General features: G+C 41.4%; 1 protein-coding gene across 4 annotated transcripts in view; it reads right to left on the bottom strand.

Annotated features, from left to right (window-relative positions):
• Nucleotides 1–25496, bottom strand: part of LOC146511257 (uncharacterized) — a 116828-nt gene that overhangs the window by 59716 nt on the left and 31616 nt on the right. For 3 of the 4 annotated variants that reach the window (XM_085172572.1, XM_085172568.1, XM_085172569.1), the window contains exons 7-14: nt 17476–17595; nt 10759–10929; nt 5710–5793; nt 5330–5497; nt 5132–5215; nt 4298–4465; nt 2186–2416; nt 1872–2102 (exon numbers count right to left, since the gene is read on the bottom strand). In XM_085172572.1, coding sequence (XP_085028698.1) covers nt 1872–2102; nt 2186–2416; nt 4298–4465; nt 5132–5215; nt 5330–5497; nt 5710–5793; nt 10759–10929; nt 17476–17595 — 1257 coding nt within the window. The remainder of the gene's footprint in view (nt 1–1871; nt 2103–2185; nt 2417–4297; nt 4466–5131; nt 5216–5329; nt 5498–5709; nt 5794–10758; nt 10930–17475; nt 17596–25496) is intronic. The other variant, XM_085172571.1, reaches the window with a different exon arrangement.

The following is a 25496-nucleotide window of genomic DNA, read 5'->3' as shown; positions in this document are numbered from 1 at the left end:
GGAGAGTAAGTGATATAGATAGTTAGAAAAAACATATTTTTTAAGAACATCCTGCTTGTTTAAATCTTATTTTAATCAGTTCTATAACCCTAAACACACCTAAACAGAAACTTAAATAGAAACAAACCACCAAGTCAAGACACAAAAGGGCGAATGAATTGAATGAATTGCATTTCAACAGATTACACTCATTTTGGTTTACTAATAAATGGCAGTGGCATTGATGGGCCATTAAGGAAGCACATTATTGTGTGTTACACTCATTTGTGTATTGATTTGCACAGAGAAACATGACCTTGGTGTTTCAAGCACATTATACAAACTGTAAAACAACAAGTTCGAACTTAGCACGTGACTCTAGCTCATAGGAAGTACTATGAGCAATCGCGCTCATGAACATCTGCATTGTTCTCTTAATTACAAATGTATATATATATATATATGTGTGTATATATGTATATCTCTTTGGAAAACAGTGAAAGTGTTACACTTTGATTTTTACTCCCGAGAGCATCGCCAGGAGTAATGCTCTCGCTTTTTTTCATAAATTGCTTAATGTATCACTACCCTCAATCTTACCCTATTAGCTGCTGTCCTTTATACAGGCAAATTATGTAAGTAATTCAAAAGTAGACATCTTTATAGGAAAGGGAAGAAATCTTACTTATCTTCAACTGTCCATCTTTATGTTATAGTGAAATATTCTCTAGTCGAATATAAATTGACCAGTAGAGATAGAATTAAGATACTACACTCACAATTTGAGCCAGTCCATGGTTTTCTTCCCCATTTATCCCTCAAATATGAAACGCTATAACTTCTAAACTGCTTTTATAGTCATGTTTTCTTTCATTTAAAACTGTTTCATGTTTTCCACACTGTATTTCTTCGTAAACAGGAAATAAAGGCAATGGTGATTTTAGGGTTAGCTAAGCCCAACAGTGACATGAGGTAGCGCATTAGCAGGACGTGAAGCTCCATAAGAACTCCTAACCTCTTGATAGGCGCCTTACAATCAAAGTCATTAGCCAGTGTAATAAAGGGCCTGAGATACAGCCATTCTTCAACAGCCTAACTCTTTTATAACCAACAGATTAAAGTTGATTGGATTAAAATGACATTCTGCCCGTCTGACCTTGGCGGCAGCAGTTAAGTTCATCCAAATTAAATTTCTCCGTAATAAAGATGATTCATTTGTTGCCTGACGTAGTAAATATAAAACAGAAAGGGGGAAAAAAAGAAGAAGAAAAGATTAAGTGACACACGCCAGTGCACAGATGCACAAATGCGCACTAGTACACACACACACACACACACACATATACATGCGTGCGTACAATGACACAAGCACACAGAGCAATATATCCATGCATGCACTTGTACAGCATGATTAGAGCTGGCAAGCACCTGGGTGCACTTGCGAAAATAGAGAGACACCCATCGGAGTTAACCCCCAAAAAACAAGGCATGTATTCAAAACCTAGTTTTTAAGGAGGTGGGTGCATCCATGAAAAAATACATAGTGAGACAGTAAAGTGTGCAACAGCATTAGTTTCTTAGTTTGAAATGAAAGGCTGAACTGGTTTATGACCGAGTTTTCCACTGATCTCACAGTCAACCTCATTTGTTACGTGACATGATTACACAGAATTAGTGTATACAATGAATCACACTGTTTTCAGATGTTTCATTAAGTGGAAGGAAAACAACTCTTTTGCAAGAAAGGTTAATACTATTTGTTATGCAAGCAAATCAGGTTGTCCACATAGATATAAAGGATTAACTATGTTCATGTATTTGTACGTGTGTTTGTGTCTGGATTTATCCTTTTGTTATTGCTGTGTCTGCATTACGTAAATGTTTTCCCGAACCTGCTGATTGAGTGTGTCCATCTGCTCCTGAAGGGATCTCATCAGGCTTTTGAAGTGCTCCACTTTTTGTTCACTCTCTCTTAGCAGGTTGTGACTGGCCTGAAGTTCATCTGTTAGTTGGTCAAGAGCCTCCTGTGAATTCTCCCACTGGCCAACCTTTTCCTGATACCGGCGCTCCAGCTCAGCTAGCTCTTCCTTCAGCGAAGAAGCTGCTAACTGCGACTCTCTTAGCTGCCATTAAAACAGGTAGTCAGACTCAAAATTAAAGGCATATTAGACAAAACGTATGTACGTATTTAAAGGCCATTATTAACCTTTTCCTGTGAATATTGTAGTTCCTCCTCCAGACGTTCCACGTGCTCTTGCACCCTGCGCGCCTTCTCTATTGCTGCCGTGTATTTCTGCTTAAAAATCGCAGCCGTTTCTTTCTGCTCCTGGGTGTGCAAATTGGCCTCTTTGAGCTCATCCTTGGATTCTTTCAGCTGCTGATTAAGAAGTTCCACATCCTCCTTCACCTTATTCAGCTTCTTTTCAACTGTATCAGCCTGAGAGCAAAATCAAACAGAGTACAGATGCTGATGTTGACCTTTGTTTTTCAATAAAGACGATGAAAGCAGTCAAATTTAAAAAGACACAGTGGCACGTGTGAATGTGTGGACAAAAACAATGTGAAGTAGGAAGCAATAAATAATCTCGCAAAACGTAGACTTTTATATTACATAAACTATTACAGCAGCAACCATCATCATCATTATCATTATGCTAAAATTCAAACAGTGAAACCAAAGTCATTACTCAACGCTTCGTGACTAAACGTGCCTTAAAAAGCTACTTGAACAGACACATGCTAGTTTGTTTAACATGGTGTAATTTACTGCACTGCTCTACAGTAACCTTTGTCATAATGAAAGGGGAACTCAGGAAGTGAAACCGGGCTTAATCCTGCCGTTACACTAGGAATCCTACCGTAGCTCACCTTTCAAGGGGAGAGGTTGAGAAAGTTAAACCCGCTCTAACACTCAGCTTGAGTTCATCCACATTAATCCCGCTGTAATCTGGATCAGAACACGAGGGTTTTACGACTAATGACAGCCAACTAGTTAGATTTCAGCGGTTCACTGCAGCTCGGTTTAACCAGGGATTAACTGGGCCCGCAGGACTAACACTGGATTGAAGGTGGCACGAGAGAGAACTTGCTCATGCAAAAGGAAGAAAGAGACAAACCAGAGGAGAGGAGTCATCGACTCTTACACTCTGTTTTAGAGTGGAAAGAATGAACAACCTGTGTAGGTGTACGGCCGCGTGCGTGGACTGCTTAAAAGCATTGACTCAGCCCATGCAGCCTCTGTTTTATCTGAGCGTGATGGTGGTGAATGGTGAATGTTTGACGAGGTTGTCTGAGGTAGCAGTTTGAAAAGAAATCACACGGAGAAGAACCACACGCTATAAAGTGAGACGTCGTACGTCGGCTTTACATATCAAAGCTGTATTTATTACTTGCTCTACTTGTGTCACTGTATTTCTCTCCTTTAATGAATTCACTATCCTACAGGCCAAACACTAATGGTGGACTTTGCATTTCTCTCTGTTACTGGATGAAAGGCCTCATAACAAGACTTAATGGGGACACTATGGCTTTCTTGTGACCATAATCAGGAGCGTGTGCTTTGGGGAAACAAACAACCCTCATTAAACATGATGGAAAACACATCTGACCCTCATGACCTGACAAGCCTCATTTGGCCTGATGTTTGAGTATTCACTGGCGTCACATGACTACCCAAGTTGACCCTAAGTTGATAATAACTTTATTCTTGGTCTACATTTCCCTATCTGTACTCATGCTTAGTTCCAATTAGATGTGAGAGTTTCACAAACAGTAGAGTCATCGTGTCTTGTTTAGTAATTCAGATGATGTAGATTGGAATATATGTAAGATGACTACAAAATAAAGCTTGTCTGCCGCAAGCGAGTCGGTTTGCCGTTCCTGGCAGAAAACTCTGACTACTTGATTGTCTACCGTGATTTAGAGCGCTCGCACTCAAACGCACAAGTGCATCCGATTTTTCCTTTTATGTTCCTCATTGGATTATCGCAGTAGATGGCTTTTCTGTTGGATTACGTCTCAGCCGACAGACAAGTGAGCACACAAAAGAGTCGACTTCTGCGCCGTTATGGACCTCCGACTTAAACCGTCCTTGAGCTTTGTGACCTCCGGCTGTCGGTCTTTCAGCCTGCTGTGCATTTGGCCGAGCTCAGAGTTGTTCTGCTTCAGTCGGCTGTGAAGCACGGAGCCGGTCCCCCCTCCGGGTTACGCTTCAATTTTGTGAGCCTGTTTCACGACTTCCCGGTCAGAGTTCAACTGAGCCATAGATTTCACAAGAAGTGAGCAAAGGTGAAGAGGAGAGGAGAGAGTTTCTCTTTACCTGTTGCTCCTTAATACGGAGCTGCTCTCGTAGCTGCTGTTGTTCTTTCTCCTTCTGCTCTCTAAGGTGCTCGATATCGCTGACCTTTTCGCTTAACTGACAGGCCTCTTCCTTGTGCGCTCTAATCATGCAGTTTAAGTGTCTTACCTCTTCCTCCAGAGCTGTCACCTGAGCCAAAAGAAAGAGAAGAAAAGATGAAAATTGAAAAGGAGGGAGACGAGGTAAGCTTTACGCTGGGATACCATGCACACCCAGACAGACAGAAGAGACAGTGAGGGGGTGGCAGTAACCAAAAAGTGAGTGTCAGGTTTGAGTCAGAGAGTTTCCCAGTTTAGTCTCAGGACCAGCTGGGAAAATGTAGGCACAGCAAACATGAATGAGTAACGATTCCCTTTTCCTTAGCTCCAACTTTCGCAGAGCCTTTGAGCAAGGTGCTACACCTCCCATTGCTCTGATGGAGCTGCTCGGTAGCCAACAGTAGAAGACTGCTGCTGGTTTGGGCACTTCCCTTGAGTAGATGTGTGCAACTCTGTGGGTGTAAAGCAAGGAAGTGTTGAAAAAATAGGGGTGATCACTGAACCTAGCCTCGGCATATGAAAGAAAAATAAAAAAAAATTGTAGGAGAGAATTGAAAGCCCTAAGACAAATTTCAAACCCAAAAACCAAAACATAATATAAAAAAGAAAGCGCCTTTTTCATAAAATACTGCTTAAAAACGGCCAAATATGCAGTTTTAAAGGGAAGAAAGCTTTCCATTTCTCCGAATTATAATTTTTTAATCTCTAAAAACTGCATGACACAACCTGAAAAGTGAACGCAGACGAGCCACCGCACCTGCTTCTGTGTTCCTCGATGCTTCTGTTCAGCTGTTATCATTTCGGCTCTGAGCTGCAGAATGAACTCATCTCTACTTCGAACCTAAAAACAGAGAAAATTAACAAAATTAATAAAAACGTGCATTTAAATAAGTTGCACATCCTGGCATTTTAGCCTCTCCAGTCCCTTTAATTAAACAGAGAGAGAGAGATGGACCTCAAGGTGTGAGGTGTGGAGTTTGTCGTGGCTCAGAGCCAAGTCAGCCTCCAGTTTGGCTTTGCTCCGGTCGAGGTGGGCGCACTCTTTGCTTCGGTCCTCCATCAGGACTCTCAGCTCATCCCTCTCCTCACGGAGCTTCTCCAAAGACCTGTCTTCACGAAGCAACTGTTACATTTGCACATAAATTAGCATCCGCACCAGGGGAAAAAGCTTTAAATGTCCAAAGATAAACATGTAATGAAACAATATTAATTCTAAACCCACTCAACATTATCCGACAAACAATTAAAAACAGGTTGCTTTAAAAAGTGATTCCATTATCAAATTTCAGTGTGGTTAACAATAATCATGAAAAATGAAACTGATGTTTTTTTTACCTCTTTTTGACACTCTGAGTGTTGTCCCTTACTTTCTGCGAGCTCCTTCATCAGTGTACAAATCTTAACCTCCCTCTTCTGTATCTGTAAGATGAAAGCATTTAATCACACATCAAACACCCATTTTTTTTGTTGTTTTTGTTTTTTTAATCGCAAAACCACAGCCGCTCTCATAAGATTCGGACAAGGGAACGTCGTGTTGAGAACATTCGCTGGCGACTCTGTCACCGTTTACTGAACTCGAGATAAAATATTTGAGCTGTTGTTTTCATATTTGCGTGTTTCAGGTAATGGTGGCGGTGATGGGTGAATGACACTGCATACAGGGAAACGGTTGTTGATGCTTCTCTTGAGTATACGCTACGTCTCACAGTAGCTTGTGTTTGTCTGTTTCCTTGGTGACCTTCCCTAATTACCCACTTCTGCTCGATGCCAAATGAGTATGTGAGCGTATGCGTGTGCATGTCTGTGTGCGCTTTCATGTGGGTGTGATTCCTTACAAGTTTGCCTCGGGGAAATGTTTTGGACATTTTTTGTTCTCATTTCTCTTCTGTACGTGTTCACCGACTTCCTACCTCGCCACGGTCTTTTTCTCATTGAGGTTGGTGAGAACGGCCAGGTTTTGGTGTCGAGCCAAAAAGGTTTCTTTTTAACTCTGGGATATTTTTGCGATGGCTTATTAACATTTTAAAGATGTTGAAGTTGTTCTTTTAACCTTTCTACGACTGAAACGTGAATGTGATCATCTCCAAAACAAAAAACTAAATCAGCGGCCAGTATTTGGGAGTTGAAGACCGAGAGGAATAGGGTGCTCTAAATTAGTTAACCTTTTATATATTGACATGAAGGCAAGATTGTAATACTTGATATCTAATCCTGTGTTGTGAGTGATTTTACCACAATATCACTGACAATAACAATAAGAAAGAAGAAATGCTATGTCTCGATCTAATTTTAACAGCTTATTTGTTATAGTTGAAGCAGACAAGTTTTCACTTCCAATTTGTAAGAGCCTTTCTTTTGGAATTGAGTCAAATGCTAGCTCTCTCTTTCTCTATCCCTCCCCACCTGCTGTCTGTCATCCATGATCTAGGGATCGTTTTGACCAGAGTTGAGGGCTTGTTTGTAACTGTCCAGGGGGATTGATGGAGTTAACTTGGCTCTTTGGCCTCTCACCTCTGGCTGTCGGTGGCCAGGCTCACCAGACGCACTAAACCTGAGCTATAGCAAGTGAAGAAGAAGAAGAAAGAAAAAAAGCCCTGTGTATACACACCGCTATCCACGCACCAGTTAAATCACACAGGAGCATTCATGTATACACTTCGACTCATACAAATAGGTAGTACCCTGGTACCGGAGTGATACCGATAGTGTTTTGCATTCCACAGACATCAGATAAAAAAAACATGTGCACACAGATGAAGAAAGAAAAAAAACTGACCAAAGCTTTTATTCATCTTACAAATACAAGTCATTCCACTTACCCATAGCAAACACTGCACACTCTCTTCCTGCCAATTGTTAAACCGTAGCTTGATTTATCTTTGAGTGCGTGCGCGTGCATGAATTCCCAATGTGAGCGTGTGATAGGCAGAATGGATGTTGATAAACACCGGAGGACGTCGTGTCAAAACAGACAACTTGTCAAAACGACACGCTAACTAGGTCAATCACAAAGTTTAAGGAGAAACTTTGGAGTGGAGCTTTGGTTTATGCATATCTCTACCTGGATGTCTATGTGTGTGTGATAAGCTCCTGAACGAATCTGCAGGAGGGGACCTCCAATATCGAAGGTATTTTTAAATCAATGAGCTCTTAAGTGCATCCCAGTCTCAATGTGTTCACACATAACGCACGCACACAACACTCGGCGTAGATAGAATCCCCACTGACAGGCAATGACAAGATAAAGAGAGGGAGGAAAAAAAAAGAGGTGCGCAGGTGGGGGGGGGGACAACGACAGGAGGGGGAGAAATAATATTTGAACAGTTGGGGGTGGGTGGGGTAGTGAAGAGGGTGGTGGGGATGAAACAGAGATGTGGCAAGGCAAGAAAAGAAATGAGCAATAAGTGAGATCAAGAGAGAAAGCAAGGCGAGAGAGAGGGAGAAAAAAATCTGTAAGCTTTTCTGACAGTTGTAAAGCGCTGTGACCAGGACCCACGTCTGTCCCTGTCCAACCTTGAAGGCTCGAACAACTTTAGTCAACGCCGCTTACCTTCCACTGTACTGCTCCTACTCCGTTCTTTTGTGTTTGCTTTCACCTCTTTTTGCACTTTAAATAGGAGGGCATCTGAATTAGTTTTCCAAAAGTGCTTCATACACAACGTGTGCGTCCTTGCATTTTAAACTAAAGTCCAAGTGAGGAAGCTGAGGACACCAGGCAGGAGAGTTAGCAGCAGATTAAAAATAAATAGCCACATGCGAGGATTATAGTGCACACATCTGTTTTGAAACACAGCTTCATTTACTGTTCTTTAGTCTCCACGCACATAGAGTGAAATATTTTAAGATTTACGGTAAAGGGTCTGAAAGGTCGTGCCTCACATATAGCTCTATGGCGAAATTTTGTGGCTTTTACTGTCCAGCAAAATTGCCACGAACATGAATCCTCAAGTCAAGAAATCCCCCGTTCTGCTTCCTGTGCACATTTGTGATCTGTGATCTTTAAAGAAGAGTCTGTGTGCGTGTGCGTGTGTGTCTTTTGGTCCTGGGAAGGTGAAGTAGATTATTTCTACAAAAAAAGCCACTTGTGATGTTAATGATTTTATTATTGACACAAGGTGGTGGTGATGGTGGGTGGGGAGGGGGAGGGAGAGACAAGACTTCAACCTCATGTCTCAGTCGCAACAACATGTGGCTGTTCACATGATGTTGATGATGATGTGCGAGTTAGTTAGAAAAAAAGGATTCGGGATTAAAAAGGTAGGAAATTAAAGGGATTAAGGAGGAAGTTGTGCCCGTCCAATTCCTGACAAGCCTGGCTTCATCAAAAGTGTGTGTTTTTAATAAGGCTCTAAATTTAAGACTGGACATTTACATAAAAAAGGGCACACATCTGCTTTTATTTGACAAATTTCCTGTGTCATGTATGTCTTTTTAGTCACAAAAAATTTTAAAAATAGAGTAAAAAAAAATGTCAAGAGCAAACCGTAGCTGTCCTGCAAACATCAGTATCAGTGTTTGGCGAAATGTTGTTTTAACAGAAAAAAATGATACCGCAGGGAGAGGAAAAAAAAGTTAAACAGATGTTTCAGTGGTTTCTTATATAAATCTAATATAAATGCCGTGTCCACGCTGACTTCCCAAGAATTTCGGATAATTAAGATTTTAAAGTGACTAGAGTACTTGTTCTATGCAGCGAGAGCAGACTGCGTTCTCTTTTTATTCGGAGGAAAGAAGTGCAACTGTAAGTGAGAGGGCGAGCGAGTGCAAGAGAGAGTGAATCAGCAGAGTACATTTAAGATGAAGGAGAGAGTGTTGACAGTATTTGTTCAGCTGTGCTAATGTTTGGACATTTAGAGCCACGGTGAAAAGAAAAAAAAAAAACACTTAATGCAAAGTTCTCCGTTTCATTTATATTTGAGAGGGAGCAGGCGCGCTCACTCGCGTTCCCGCACACCTACTGCAGCCACCGTCCACACAACGACGGAATGAAGTGTGCATGAGGGAATGCAAAGCTGCAAGTGTGTGCGCCCTTGTGTGGGTGTGCGAGAGAGGGCTTGTAATACATCAGAGAAAACCAGTTTTTGTGCATAAAGCAAGGCCAGATGTGAAGCAGAAACCAGATCCTTGGGCTGAGAGCTGTGGTCCATCCTTTGACTTAACCAGCACAAACATAAAAGACTTAAACACACCCACACGTATACATGTGCACACAGTTGCACGTGCACAGGTAACTGCATGGAATGTATGTGCGCGACAAAACACATGAGTACAAAACCGTTTTAGAAATTATTTAAAACTCTCCTGTATGTGACAGCTTAGCTTCGGTGACTTGTTTTTAAGGAGTTGAACTTCAGTGCAGCTGCTTTCATCGTTAAAAAATGAACTCCTGTGCACCCCCTAATTAAATTTCTTAAATTTACCCAAACTCCCATATAACATGAGCTACAGAGGAGAATTTTTAAATGGGCACTCTAATAAATGGCTGACTACAGTAACAATAGACTCACGGATAGCCAGCAAAATTCTGAACTTAACCTTCACCCAAAAAAATACGTTGAAAAAGCGTATTGTCAGTGAAGAGGCATCCCAGTGACAAGGACCGAACCTCATGTGCTGTGTTCTGTTTTTTACAATTCCGAGCCCTTGAAATTTCCCAACGGCTTTGGGAAAGGTATCTTTGCAACCTGGTTAATTGAAGGTTAAACACAAACCACTAAGCACTAACATATGCTTTTGGTGTATCGTATAAAGGGCAGAGCAGGACAAAAAAAAAACAGGTCTGAGAAGCAACGTAGCACGTGACCACGTGATTTCCCAGCTTCGCCACAATCCCGGCAGTAGTGAAGCTGAAATCCCATTTTAGCGGAACAATCAAAAATTTTTGCCAAGTCTGTCTTCATCAAAAGTATGTGTTTTTAATAAGGCTCTAAATATCAGAACATCCTATTACCCATTATCTAAAACCTTATTATCAGCACTATTGTAGAAATAGACAATGCCTGTCACAGTGAATATTACATTTGAAATTTTCATATTTAAATGAATCCCTCACCTACGCAACCCATCTTATCAGTCCCATTGTGGGGAAAGACAATGCATTACATTAAAGTGAATATTATATTTAATCTCCCATCCAGTAGAAATGTCGTATCTCTAGATTAACCATTTTTTTTCTTCCAACGCGCCCGCTTTCTGTAGAAACTCTTGCTTTAATGGTGAGGTGGAAAACTCGCCTTTAACGTACCAATTGTCAACAATTTGAGGGGGGAAAACACGCACACGCTTCGGTTTAATTGTAAAACGACAAAGTCAAACAAAGCAAAGATTTTACAAGAATTCACATTTTAATATTTGAATCAAGACCTTGGAGACGAAGCTGATTACCTTCTTTTCACTGGTGCGACGCTCGAGAGCTAATTCCAGCTGTAGACGTTCAACCTCTTTGCTCGCATGGTGCAGCTGGCCTAAGATCTGCTGTCTGTCTGCATTCAGGTTGGTGGTGGTCTGATTCAGGGCATTCGTGATATCACTTAACATACCCTCACTTATTCGTAACTGCAAGGTTAGCAGAGACAGGAAGAAAGGCAAGGATGATGATCTTAAAGTACTGTTTGAGGTTAGGACCTTTAAGCCCACCGACAGACAAAAAGAAAGCTGCGGTGGACCAAAATGCAAGGAGAAGAATGAGCGACCCATTGCAAGCAAATACAAATAAGAGAGGTGGGAGATGAAAGTAAAATTTAGAGACGTTTGCTTCAGTTTTTTCTCCGTACAAGTGAAAGGGAACATCATAAAGGCTTTGTGCCAGGCTAGGGACCCCTACAATTACCGCTTTGACTCGGGACCAATAAAACTGCTTGACTACTCATCATAAAGTTGTAGGACGCTAACCGGAGCAGTGCTTCTGAAACCTGGAGGCAGAGCTCTCACTGTGTTGTGATCCTTTTGTATCTCTTCTACATCAGATGAATCAAAAAGCTTTTCATTAAAAGGAAAAAAAAAGCATCACATGATGTTTAGCTGGGCCACGGCCCCTTTTCTTTGTAACATACAAAATCACGCCGGCAACAGAAAGCAACCTGTTTATTTTCAGACACTTACTTAAACCTTTGACACCACAAATTTTCAAACTCGGCCCCAGAACATCAGTAACATGATGAAATGAAAATACAGTGTTACACTTATCGCATTTAAGCTGCTGGCGCCTTCTGAATACACCAGTGATGTCAAAAAGGTAATAAGGAAATTAAGTTAGTGTTAGAAAAGTAAGGGCATAAAGTCGGCATCTAAGAGCCGCGCTGCTTTTATGTCGAATGTATTTCATTTAGCTGGCTGACAGGCACCCACCATGCTAAAACACTAAGGAGCAGACAAATGACTTGGTTTGGCCAAGGACACAGTAAATAGGTTAATTTAAGCCTAAAACACATCACTGCCACGCGCCACTCTGATATACCTAGAGGGGTGAGAGGAGGAGGAGGAAAAGAAGAAGAGAGAATGAAACAGAGAGGGAGCGAGAATAAAAATAAAGAGAGGGAGCGAGAGGACAGTGAGAGAAACCTAAAGGCCATTCCATTCATCATGCGTACGACTCTTTAATGTTCACATTCATTACCACTGATTCTCATTGGGGCAAAAGAGAGAGAGAGAGGCTGGACAAGGGAGATGAGAGAGGAAAAAGCCAACAAAGGAAGCAAAAAAAAAGAATGATCTGAAGAAAAATAATTAATAGAAAAGAAAATCAAGCCAGCATTTAACCCCTCCCCCCCATCTTGTTCCTTCTAATGGCTAAGTGATATTCACACAAACATGCTTCTTTAATGTACGAGGCTACCCTCTGCGGAGCTAAGATGGTGGGGATGAGTTATTAAATATGGAGAGAGGGCAAGAGAGGAAAGGCGGAGGAGGAGGGGAAGAAGGACTGATGATTAACTGTGAAGGAAGTAAAAAATGAGGAGAATTCCCCGATGTACCTCGCTGGATTTGATTTAGAGAACGGTGCCCAGTTCTGCTCCTTGTTTAAGAAGATCTCCTCTCCTCTGTGTGCGAGCGCGTGAAAGACAGAGCGCGCTTACCCACTGTGCTCTGCCGTGTGGCTGGGCTGTCTTTGAGGATGGCATTCTAGTTTTTCTCCTTTATGACAAATGTTCTCTTCAGAGACTTCTATGTGACTCGCAAACTAACCACATCCTGGGCGAGGGGCTTTGCATGAGCCTCCACAGCTTGGAGGTTTTCTACCTGCAAATAAAAAAGTGCTCAGGGGCACCCTTTCGCCTCAATCGAAGATTTCCCGTAGTGTTTGCGAAACTACCAACAAGATGTGGTGGTTTCAGTTACAGAAGATAAACAAGATGTTCGTTTCAAGTAGTGCTGACACTTTGTGGATTTTTATTTTTATTTTATATTTGTTTGAGCAACCGGGTCAGGATTTCTGGAAAGATTGTGCTGAGTTGTATTTCTGTAATGTATTTTTTGGCTCTTTAAGCACGACTTTTAAGTGCTGTTTGCATTCATTACATTCAAGAGAGGGCAGGCATTTCTAGAGCCAATATTCCCAGTGATTGGTAACTTACACCATATAAATAGCAGTACGGGCCAGAGATGTCATGATCCCTGGCTTTTTGTGCCAGGTTTTTGAGGTGCGTCTTCTGGTTTATTATTTAGTTGGGCTTCTTTACTCTACTTAAACTCCTACATTTTGAGTTATGATTTCCTCATTTTTGTTCTATGTATATTTATGTTTTAGCTCATTAGTTAACATTTGTGCTTAGTTCCCACAGTGTTTTCTCTCACTTTTCTTTAATCTGATTGTAATGTAGAACGTTGTGTGTTTCTTTGTGTTTAGTTTTGGGGTTGTGAATTCTTAAGTTATAGATTAATGGAAGGTTTTTCCGTTACTTTATGGTTTTAGTTCTTTCTGTATTTCATATTTTCCAATTGTCCCTCTGTCTCGCTCTGTGTTTATGCCTTGGTCCCCTTGTGTTGCCTTGTTCTGTTCATCTTGTTAAGTAGTAATATTCAGATTAGTATTCGTCTTCTTTAGCTATTCCCTGATGTGCCTTCAGCGTGTGCTCTTCTGCTTCCTTGTGTTGTTGTAGTTCTCTGGGTTATGGTTTTGTTTGGATGTATAGTAGCAGGTTTGGGCTTTTATCAGCTTTTATTAGTCTTTTGCATTTGGATCTGCCACCTTGGATCCACCTTGGATCTGGTCAGAGGGCCCGGTGGCGCCAGTGTCCGGCAGCCTCGCCTCTGTCAGTGCACCCCAGGGTGGCTGTGGCTACAATGTAGCTTGCTATCACCAGTGTGTGAATGTGTGTGTGAATGAGTGGATGACTGGTTGTGTAAAGCGCTTTGGGGTCCTTAGGGACAAGTAAAGCGCTATACAAATACAGGCCATTTACCATTTACCTCCACACTGCAATCCATAGCCTATTGTAGCACAAAGGAATTTCATCAACTTGAACTTGCGGTGAACTGTCTCTTTACCAGCAATTTATGATTTCATTCATACGGACAGCCAATTTAGGATTTAGCTAACTTACCTAGCATGCATGTCTTTTGACTGTGGGAAAAATCTGAATCTGAGAAACCTTGGCAAGCACCAGGAGAACATGCAAACTCCACATAGAGTTTGCATGTTCCTGGAGACCAGGAGAAGCAAAACTGCTAATCACTGCACCACAGTGCCGCTCTAAGTAACTGTTGGTGTGCGTTACTGTACATGAATTTGCGCTTGAGCAATTACTGATACAAAAAGACCAATAATTTCAGAGGAAGCAGACAGTGGGTGAACTCCTCACCCCAAAACATGAATGTGAGTGTGTGTGGGCCCGTGGTTCAGATCCCCCTTAAATCAAAGCCTCTATTCATTGGGACTCAGTTAAATGGTCCTGTGTTAGATTAGCAAGGAAGCTCCGCAGAGAGTCGCAGCAAACACACTTTGAGATACCATACCATACCTTTGTATGCACGCGCACGCACTAGTCGAAACGTCTACATATTTTTATTTCTGGAGGATTTAAGATCAGGTCATAACAAGATGCAGATATAACCACAAAAAAAAAATATGGAGCTAAAGACACACTCAAAGTGAACACGGCCACCAGGAGCAGACTGCGGTTAGGGGCATGTGTCTTGGCGCAGTCACAACCTACCTCTGCCTCCTTAAGTGAGCCTCCCAGAAACACTTCCTAGCATTAATATGTCCCACCCAACACAGCGCAACAGTGAGTTAAAGGTGGTCATCAATGCAGTTAAATTATCTAGAGCTTTGCTAATAGATGGTAACAATTATAAGCAATGGGCCACCCAGTATTATTGCAATAATGAATTAAAATCTCTCTTTTATCTGGATTATTCGCCCCAGTTTTTTGTGTGACTATTGGGAAATAAGTTTTACAAAAACTAGGACAATAACGTGTTCATTTCAGCGCTTCAACCAAGTTCAACATATTACACCAGAGAGCAAAAGTTCTTTATGTTAAACCATCTACGGCGCAAGAGGGATTTCAAATGAAAAATGGACATTTGGCAAAAGAGCACATTTTTACACATTTTAAATATTATTGCCATCAATGTTAAACCAAGTAAAAGCAATAAGATCTAATTAAAAGTCAGCTTCTGTAAATGTTTTACTATACTTACTTATGACTGCAATCCGGACTGTTCGACAATAGCCATATTTCACATGCAAGACACAATTAAAGGCAGTGTTCTGTGTTAGAAAAAGTCTTCGCTAATATCCAATATTAAAACTCGAGAAATATAACGTTTTAAAGGCTTATATACTGGTGATAGCCGCGCAAAAGAAGCTTGGACTCATGGTAAAGTGCCCAGGAGCCAAAAGGAAGAGCAATGTAAAGTGACTGATAGTCTTTATTCCTGTTATCTAGTGCCAACATCATGGTGTTTTTTGATCTTGTGAACAAGTAGAGACTGAGTATTATTTTTGCAGCAGCAATCAAGCCTTTCTTGGAAACAAAGTCACATTTACCTTGGAAAAACATCCAAATTTGAGTTACTCACAGGGCTACAAACAAGGTAATTCAAAAAGCCTATGTTGTCACATCTAATTTGTTATGAGTCTGTATAACAGGATGTTGACATTTTCTTATTCCCACTCACTGTGGGTCAGGGCTGTTGATCCAGCTAGTTAGTGATCTCAGTGTCTGCCAAAATCCCTCCTATAGCTCAAGGTCTTTACAGGTCTGACTTTCTCCATAATATTGTTACATAATTAATACATTAGGGTCATTTTTTTCCCATCTCCAAATCTGCCACCATCAGAGATGATTAAAAGTTCCCATGTGGTCTCTGTGAAGTCTTAATTCTCCAGCAGAGGAGTATAGGACCTTGGCTGAGAGTCCGGAAGAAAGAATATCAGATTTGTGATTTTATTTCAAATGAGTGCTTAAGCCCTGGACTTTCATATTAGTAGAGCTCCTATTGAGAGAGAAACCTCAATCTGATCAAGTCTCATTACTTTAGCAATCAAAGTTTCGCCCCTGGGGTCCACCCCTCAACTCCTGCCTCCCACCTCCTCCCGTCTGTCCTTTTTTTTTTCTCCCCCTCTGCTCGCCATCATACATTTCTGCCACCAAGGCAGAGAAGAGGAGAAAGGGAGAATGGCTTGCGCAAATCCTTGATTGGCCAAAGTCTATCCTCCATCTAGGATTACGAATAGAAATGGAACATTTGAGGACAAAGGAAGGAGGGGTAAGATGGGAAGAGACAGAGAAGGAAGAAAGAGATAGATAGTGTGTTAGGGAGAGATGTGAGTCGCAGAGTTATGGGCACAGAGAAAGACAGAGAGAGAGAGAGAGAGAGGGTGGCTAATATAATTGAATTAAAAAGATGGAGCGGGGCCATTTCTAAGCAGGTGGGAGTGTGGAGTGAGAAAGAGCAGGCGAGATATTAACTTCTAATAAAAGAGAGATTAGAAAGTGGCTGGGAGGACTGCTCTGTCTTTACCTGTGGGAGTGACGGCCCCCACATAACCTTTCACTGCAATATGCACACTGATATTGGCCACCATATTATGAGCATGCTACACACAGACAGACGAATACATGAGCATCCACGCGCGCACACGCACATTTTCACCTCAAATAACCACACACACACACACACACAGTACATACAGTATATATACACACATATATGCAGGAATATACGACATTTGATGAGACGTACAAGCGGGCGCACACACAGAGTGCATTATCAGCTCTCAAGCAGTGATCCAACAGGCAGCAGCTATCAGATAATGAAGACGCAGCTCTTTGGGAAGCTTCTGCCATACAGACAATTAATTAACTAATTGGTCTAATGAGCTTGTTAATGCCACGCTTTTTTTGGCAGCCTGTGTGAATACATTAACGAGGCTAATTCAATTAAACAGGTGCAGATTTCACAGCTGCCTCTCTCATGAGCATGAACGCACACGAGCGCACACACACACACACACAAATCCTACAGGTGTTGTGTACATGCTCGCTTCATTTGACTCTGACGTCTTTCTCAGCGAAAACCTTGGCATTCGATCAAAAGCATAATGATATGCAGATCAAGTGGTGTGTACTTGTGTGTGTGTGTACGTCAGTCAGCGCTTGTGCCTCAATGGGCCGGTGTGCCTTTGAATCAGAAGTACAGCTCAATAAGCTCTACTAGCAATGGTAATCTGTATAATTGAAAGGGTATAAAATAAGAGGGTGGAAAAGTGATTGAAGCGCTAGGATGGCGTAGTTAAATTAGCTAACAGAATCTCAGGGGTCAACCAATAATGTTAGCCAAGGGTTCACAGTGCAATACAATTCATTTACTCAAAAGCTTTTCAGTACTGTATGTTTATTTGTGTACTTATGTGTTTGACCAAAAAAGACTATGACCCGCGTGTTAAAAACACTAAGCATATCTTCTCTTGAAGTTACTCTTTCCCATTTCTTGGCAGCCTTCGCTCACAAACGCTCTTACTGCGAAGCAGCAATTCATTATAGATAAATAGGACTCATTCATTGAAGAATCTGTAAAATGTCTTTAAAGTTTATACAAACATAAAAGAAGCATTTGAAGTATGTGCTTGTATACCCTTTACGTGCATTTTACCTTTTGCCTCGTTCCATTCAGCTCGTCAGTTAGTTGCTTAATCCTTGTCTCTTTCTCCTCCGCCCTTCTCTTGAAACGATTGTGGAGCTTGTCTTTCAAATGCACCATTTTGGCCTTGGTCTGGAGCAGAAAGAGCAGTATTATTTAGTCATTGTCATAAACTGGAGTCAAAGTGTTAGTCAGTTCACTTTTAACGTTGCTTCTTCCGTTGTTAAAATTGATAGAGAGAAGCGGTTATGAGCAAAAGTGTTGTCGATTTTTTAAAAAGAATCAAAATAAAGTTTCACATTCTTGAAAAATGTCACACTATGATTTGGTCACAGTGATTTTCTTGCTCTGCACACACATTAATATGTTTATACACTTAGATTACATTATAATGTACATGCAAGCATAGAGACTGCCTCAAGGCTAAACTCATGCACAAATGCAAACAAACATTGGAGAGCTCGACTGATGACACGGGGCTTATCTAATGTGAGGTCAACAAGCGACTGTGCTTTTCTTGTGTGTGTGCAGTGTATATGCACGGTGATTTAATGGGTTGTTACACAGATACAACAGACGTTCCCTCACAGGAAGACTAAAGCACTAAGATTCAAGCCAGAGTACGGTTCTGAACTTAACAGTGACTAATGTATTGCTAATCACTCAATATTTAATCCATACATGAAAAGAAAGAGCAGAAAGTTTGATTTTTTTACACTACCACACGATGGGAAATCACTAATTGCTGGAATATTTTGTAACTGGCAGAAATAGTGTTAACTAAACTTGCCGGGAGATGATAACACTGATTAATTTTCTCCAGCTTCATCATATCCACCCCTTTTCCTATACATAAGTCTGCTTTCTCTCCCTCCCCCCAATCCCCTTCAGCCATTACTGAATACTAAATCAGACCCCCCCCCCCCTTTTTTTTTAATTTCCACACAACCTAGTTTCATTTTTCTCCTTGTGTCATTTAGCCTTGACATAGCATAGCATCTTATGTGTTAGGTATGGCTGATGTGAATTTATTGTTATTGTTATCTTTTTTCCATTTGCTGCTTGTCTGTCCAGCTGTATGCTATGCATGGCTAAATCATTACCTGTGCATGTGGTACAGATATTGATTCCCACCATTAGTAATTTGCAGTAAAATCTTGACAGTTCGACGTGCTAACACAGCTGTGTTTAAGAACCAAACAGCACCAAAAGTGTTCTTTTCGTCAAAGCACAAATATCGCCAGAGGTATTTTGTGTAATGTTTGTTTCTTGTAGATAATAATGAAGTCTGTGTTTGAGAGTACACCATATGTATGTTTGTGTGTACATGTTAGCTAGGGAGAAGGGAAATAGAGGTGATTGTATACAGCTACAGCGTGTTTTCTGCTGATTTTTGCCATTGCATTCTGCTGCTTATGGACACATATTAAAGCTGTAGCTGCTACATAGTGAACTCCAAACACAGCTTGAAGTTTATACCACAAATGTAAACAAGATTCGTCTATGTACAGTAATGAATATTCCTATTATCCTTGAGTAAATAAAATCCCAATGAGCAGTGATCTTAGAATCTTAGCTTTGGCTAAAACCTCTATGGGGGGGATTAAAACTTCCTTAATGCATGAAAAACCTTGTTTTGTGTGTGCAGATCATCATCAGTAAGTGTCCCAACTGCAAATAAAATCTCATTCTCTTTAACAATCTCAGTAGCCCACACCAAAAAAATCTCCCTTTTTGTTCTTCTTCTTCATCATCATCAATCCATACAACTGTTAAAAATCCAAAAACAAAAGCTGAACAGAAACCGTAACATGTACAGTTTGTGCGTGCTCACTGGGTTTTGTCAGTGCAAATAAATATTCATTTATTCTTATGTTTTTCGACAACGCTTTTCTATCCTACCACTAGGCTTCTTTGTCCTGTACTTAGAGAACTTGGGCTGCTCTAAGGTTCTGGGTTTTCTTCTCTTAAGTTGTTGTGTCTTCCTGTCATCATATTACTTCTCATCACCTGCTTGCATAGCCTGGAACCTCGCCCTGGAAACTGGAGAAGTGGGAAGTGATTTGGAAAAATGAGGGCAATAAAAAAAAAAGCACAGGGATGAATGGAGAGATGTGATATAAGGTTATATGCTAACCCAATCAGCAGGCTGCTGTTTGCCGACAGTATAATCAACATATCGGCCTAATGTCATTACAGCTATATGAGAAATAATATTGCGTGAAATGATATTGTGCGGCGCATGCGTGTCTGTGCGGCGCACACATGAACTAGCTCCCACGTCCAGATGTATGTAGCCCCCAGCACTTCTTTGGCACAAAAAGACACAAAGATGCAAAATCGTGCATGAATGCAGACATGGCGCAAAAGACTGTCCTTATCGAAAAAACAATTTCAGGATGATTCATTAATTGATCACCTGATGGTTTTCATTGATTACATAAAAAAATACAATTATAATATTATTTTATCCCATTGGTAATTCATTTTTCAAGATTTTAAACAGTAAAGCCAAATTTATCAGGAAAAATAGATCACTTCAAATTTAATTACTGTTTTTATTTCATGTGCACAGCATGCACACGTGTATATATTTGTACAGTCACACAAAAAGGATGCCCACTGGCTCTGACACAAAAGGATATTAGTTAGTGTGTGGCTTCCATATCCTGAATGCATGAGGCTGCTGATGGCCTCTATTGATGGACACTGGCGTGAAGCCATCACTCAAGTTATGGAGCTTTAATTGGAGACAGCATAAAACGATAAACCAAGAAACATGCATGGCTGAACAGCCCAATGTAGACCATTAATCATAGCATAGGCAAAGACAAGTGGCTGCCGCATACACACGTGTGAGCAGCTGCAGCGGTGCACGCAGACTGCTCTTGCACCACACACCTTGCATATGTGTGCATGAGACACACACGCACACACACACACACACACACACACACACACACACACACACACACACACAGAGCAGGGACAAGAGACCCAGTCACATATTCTCATGATAGATGACCCATTTAACTTTGATTTCTGAGAGAAATGAGCTTGCCAGTGATACAGGGTTACCACACACACACACACACACACACACACACACACACACATAGGCACATACACTTACTCACTCATTCATGATATACATTGATACTAAACATGGGTTACATATATGAAGTCACACAATGCATTCAGTTTATATGCAAATAAGAGTTTGCTTTATTTTGCAGACCAGTGTGCAGTCCCTCTCTCCCACATGTGCACACACACACACACACACACACACACACACACACATTTACTCTGCCTCGTATTTGCATATAAAGCCTTATAATATGGGGATGATTTGTGATGTAAGCAAGAAGTAAATCGTTCAGCTGTGTCTATCATACCTCTGCTCTCCTTTCAAATATGACTACTCTCTCTTACTCTCTCTCACACACACACACACACACATACAGAAACTAACACAAAAAAGACATATAATATGTTTTCATAACATTTGATGGTGTTTTTTTAATATTATATTATATTTTTTTACCTAACAGCTGTAATGCTTGGGAAACAAGTCACCAGTGTCAGCACTAAAAGTTAGTCCCAAACAAGTTAAACAGTGCGTCTCAAATCTTTTTAAACAGCTGAAATTGAATTGCCTTAAAGCTCTTTTATTACTTAACCGCTGCAGCTAATTAACACTGACTTCCACATGCAACCTGGCAATGAAAAATCAGAGAAATCCTGGGACAGTTACGGATCTAGGCGAGGGGGGGAGTGTTTATTAGATAGCAACTGGAGTAGGTAAAGATGTGATTAATTTGAAGAGGGAAGGCTGCATTGAGGAATTTCCTGAAAAGATGAATCCTCACATTTAAAGGGAATATGAGAAGTGACTGCTGCTCTGACTGAAGCGAGAAGGCAATTCTTCCAAATGGGAGAGAAAAGAAGAACTAAGGAAGCCCAAGGTCTCAGTGTCAGTGGGTTGACCAATTCAGTAGGCTGACATGAAACCGGAGGAAGACAGAGATGACAAATATTTCACATTTATTTCTTTTTTTAACTTAAAAAAATTGAATTTTTTACCTCATGTGCCTGCAGTCAAATACTCAAACATTTCTTTTTCACCTTTTATACAATAACTAATTATCTCTTGTAAAGTTATATTGTTGCAGTCCAGACCTTTTCACATTTGGTCCTTGATTGCAAATGCTAAAATTCGACTACACCTTACTACAGCTGCTGTCCAGTGACATATGAGACAGTGTTGATATTTAGACAGATGGATGGTATAAATAGAGGGATAAAAACCTACCAAATGCACACAAACATATAACATGTGCACACACACACGCACATACACAAACGCACGTTCCATACAGCAGGCTGCAGCCCCTCAGCGCTCCTCTGTCCTCACATGCTTGGTTTCCCCATCTAATTGCTGCCATTCGTCAGTGTGTGTGCGTGTGTGTGCGTGCGTGTGTGTGTGTGTGTGTGTGTGTGTGTGTGCGTCTGAATTCATTTGTGTTTTTTGTGTTCCCTTCATAATTTTGTCTGCGTGCATTTACAAACAAGCACGGTGAAAAGAGAGAAAGTAGCATCATCAGACAGACAGGTAAGACTGGGAAAAGAGAAAGGGCGAAAGACAGAAAGATACAGAGGCAGACACACACACACACACACAGAGCTGTCACAGTGCCATAGGGCATACAAAACCTGTCAGCGTTTAAAACTACCGGCTTGTACCCTGCCTTGCCAATTGGAATTAGTCTCACATCATATGCCAGTTTCTTTGTCAAAAGCAACAGCTATTTTATTCTTACTACAACTAAACACAACAGTTTAAATACAATCAGAATCACTTCACTAAGTACCATAAAAGTCGGCATATTTGTTATTTCCCGAGTCAGTTTTCGCATGGTTCAGAGATTGAGAATTTGATTGTGCATATAAGAAATGCCGTTGCACACAGTGAGGCACGTTAAGCAACAAGGAATAAAAAAAATGCACAAATGAAACAAAAGGCCACAAATGAATACAAATCGATATTTTAGATCACTGGCTAAGAAGCTTCCAAATAATACTTGAATACTTTCTTTTTTTGATTGAAGCGAATAAAAAAAAAATCGAAGTGCCTGAAACATGCTAATTGCAACGTAACTTGATATGTGATGTTGACATGTTGACATTTTCGTATATAAACAACTGAGACTGATTGCACTCCTTTGTGCAATCATGAAAATATGTGCTGAAGAGTAGAGCTGTTTATGTTCCGTATGGCCAGTGTGTGTCTGTGAAATTATATGACAGTGTCTCTCTCTCTCTCTCTCTCTCGCATGCTTTCTCTCTTTCCCTTTATATTTAATAAGAAGGTCAACATTATTATGTGTTTTTTTCCCCTTTCACGTGTGTGTGTGTGTGGGTGGTTGGGTGAGGGGGGGTGTTCGACATGATAATTTGTCAGTTTATGTTGTGAGGGGGTAAACAGATAAGCAATCCACAGCACAATCCTTCATCCTGCTCTGATTATAAATCAGCTGGAGCTCTCAGAAGCAATCAGCAAGAGCAATCTGCAGCCGGCACAGACACCTTATCAATCAGAGGGGGCCATCACACTGTCACACTCACGCGTGCGCACATAAACTCCCATATTTGTACGGTCCTGCACCCGCACTCACCTACGCATACACTTCGACATAGAGACAGGTATGCCCCAATTGTAATTCTGCATCCCTACCCTGCAGTCTCTTCTTTTAAAACTTCCATCTCTGTTTTTTTCCGCCTCTCGTGAAACAGGATCACAACAAGTGAGTCGCAACAAGAGTTTCATCCAGCCAGCTGCCTGGCGGCCACACAACCGTGCCTAGCGAGACACATCACTCCTAATTACAGTCTGATATTAATAACAGAGAAAAATATTAATCTTGGAGGTAAACACTAAGCCGCTTAAAGGAAAATTGCAAATAAATCAGATTATCTTATAGGAATATCCTCCAAATAGGCCAGGGGGGTAATGAGAAACCTAGGCCCAACCTCTCCCTCGCTCCCGCCTTCTCTCTCTCTTTGTCATTTCCCACTCCCCATTCTCTTGCAGGATTGAAAAAGGTGTGACTGCGTGTACGTGTCTGGGTGTGTGTTTGTGAGCACGTCTGTGTATTTATATAAAGCCGCAGTATGATCCACCGCCCCAATCCCACCCCACCAACTCCACGACCACTGGTGTCACCTGCCTTCTTCTTCTCTCTTACCGAATACTGCTGTATTCATTTTTCACCTCCAATTTTATTTGGGTTGGGGTATGGTGGGGAGGGGTGTGAGGGGGGCGCCGCCGAGCAGATTCAATTAGGTTCTGTGATTGGGCCGCTGGCATTCAACGAGGTCATGGAAAGGTTAAGGAATTCAGTGGCACAAACATGATTATAGCTCTGTAGCATTTGATCAGAAGTAAGGTTTGTCACGTCAAAGTGGAGCTCCTCTATTTCTTGCACCGGGACCACCAGTTTGGCCAGAGTGTTATGTGAGAACAGCTCCAAGTGCCGATTCGTCCAGTGAATGCTAATTGCATGCAGAAGACGATGAATAAACACCATGTTTGGAGATATATACAAAGATATGCAGCAGGATTTATGTATAACTCTGTCTTAGAAATACAAAAAATCCTTGAACTCAAGAAAGTTTCATTGTTCTATCCCAAATGTGAAGCATGTGAAGTATAATTTTGGGCTGTTTTGCTGCCTCGAGTACTACAGAACTTTTCATTACTGAGGGGAAAATGAAGGAAGTCCAAGTCTATCACAATATGTTACAGGATAGAGCTGCTCAACAGTTAAAGCTCAAGCTAGATGCTGGGTGAGGCAAAAGGACAAGGAAATAAATTGGCAACTTAACAGCTCAGTTTCTGAGCAGCCCACTCAGAACCAAAGCCTTGAACAATATTGTGGACAACTTCAAGTAAGCTGGTCACATTGGACAAGAAAATGGCTGAGGTGAAGCATACAGTAAATAGTCCAAATGTTGTGTGGGACCCCAAACCCTGTTTTTTGTGGTTATTGCTGTACTTGGAAGTTCCATCCATCCATCCTTGTCAGATGCCCGAACCACCTCAGCTGGCTCCTTTCAATGTGGAGCAGCAGCCCCCGGGAGGGGCTCTACTCTGAGACCCTCCCGGATGGCCGAACTTCTCACCCTATCTCTAAGGGAGAGGCCAGCCACCCTTCGGAGGAAGCTCATTTCTGCCGCTTGTATCCGCGATCTCGTTCTTTCGGTCACTACCCACAGCTTGTGGCCATAGGTGAGGGTAGGGACGTAGATCGACCGGTAAATTGAGAGCTTCGCTTTTACACTCAGCTCCCTCTTCACCACAACGGACCGGTGCAGCGTCTGCATTACTGCAGCTGCAGCCCCCATCCGTCTGTCGATCTCTGGCTCCCTTCTCCCATCACTCGCAAACAAGACCCTGAGATACTTGAACTCCTCCACTTGGGGCAGCAACTCATCCCCGACCCGGAGTGGGCACTCCACCCTTTTCCGGCTGAGAACCATGGCCTCAGATTTGGAGGTGCTGATCCTCATTCCCGCTGCTTCACAAAATTTAATAACCAGTTACTTGGAAGTTGAACTGGTTATTAAATTTTTTCATTAAATTTTCCTTATTTACAGTGTAGCTTGATTTGTATTTATTAAACATGCCCATCAGGGATGAGTTCAAAGATGAGAACCAGTATAATTGTTTGTGTGTTAGCATGTGTTTAGCACATTTGGTTTGTGTTCTTGTGGCTCAAATGAGATTCATGTCACATTTTTTGAAATGTTTTTTAATGAAAGCCAGCCCATTTCAAAGGGTTCACTGTTCATTGCCACTGCACAAAAGTGCATGTAAGATGTCCTCCAAATAAAGATTAATATGGAATATCAATATTTGTTGCTAATGCCCCTATCATGCTTCAGATAGGACAGACCCAGGACAAACTTGAGAGGTAATGTCTCTCAGCTGGATTGGGAATGCTTCTGTCTCCCTCAAGAAACAGGTGAGG

This window comes from Neolamprologus multifasciatus, chromosome 9 (assembly GCF_963576455.1).
Source record: "Neolamprologus multifasciatus chromosome 9, fNeoMul1.2, whole genome shotgun sequence".
NCBI classification, from domain to species: domain Eukaryota; kingdom Metazoa; phylum Chordata; class Actinopteri; order Cichliformes; family Cichlidae; genus Neolamprologus; species Neolamprologus multifasciatus.
Note: the sequence above shows the minus strand (reverse complement) of the source record. Positions and strands in the feature narration are given on the sequence as shown.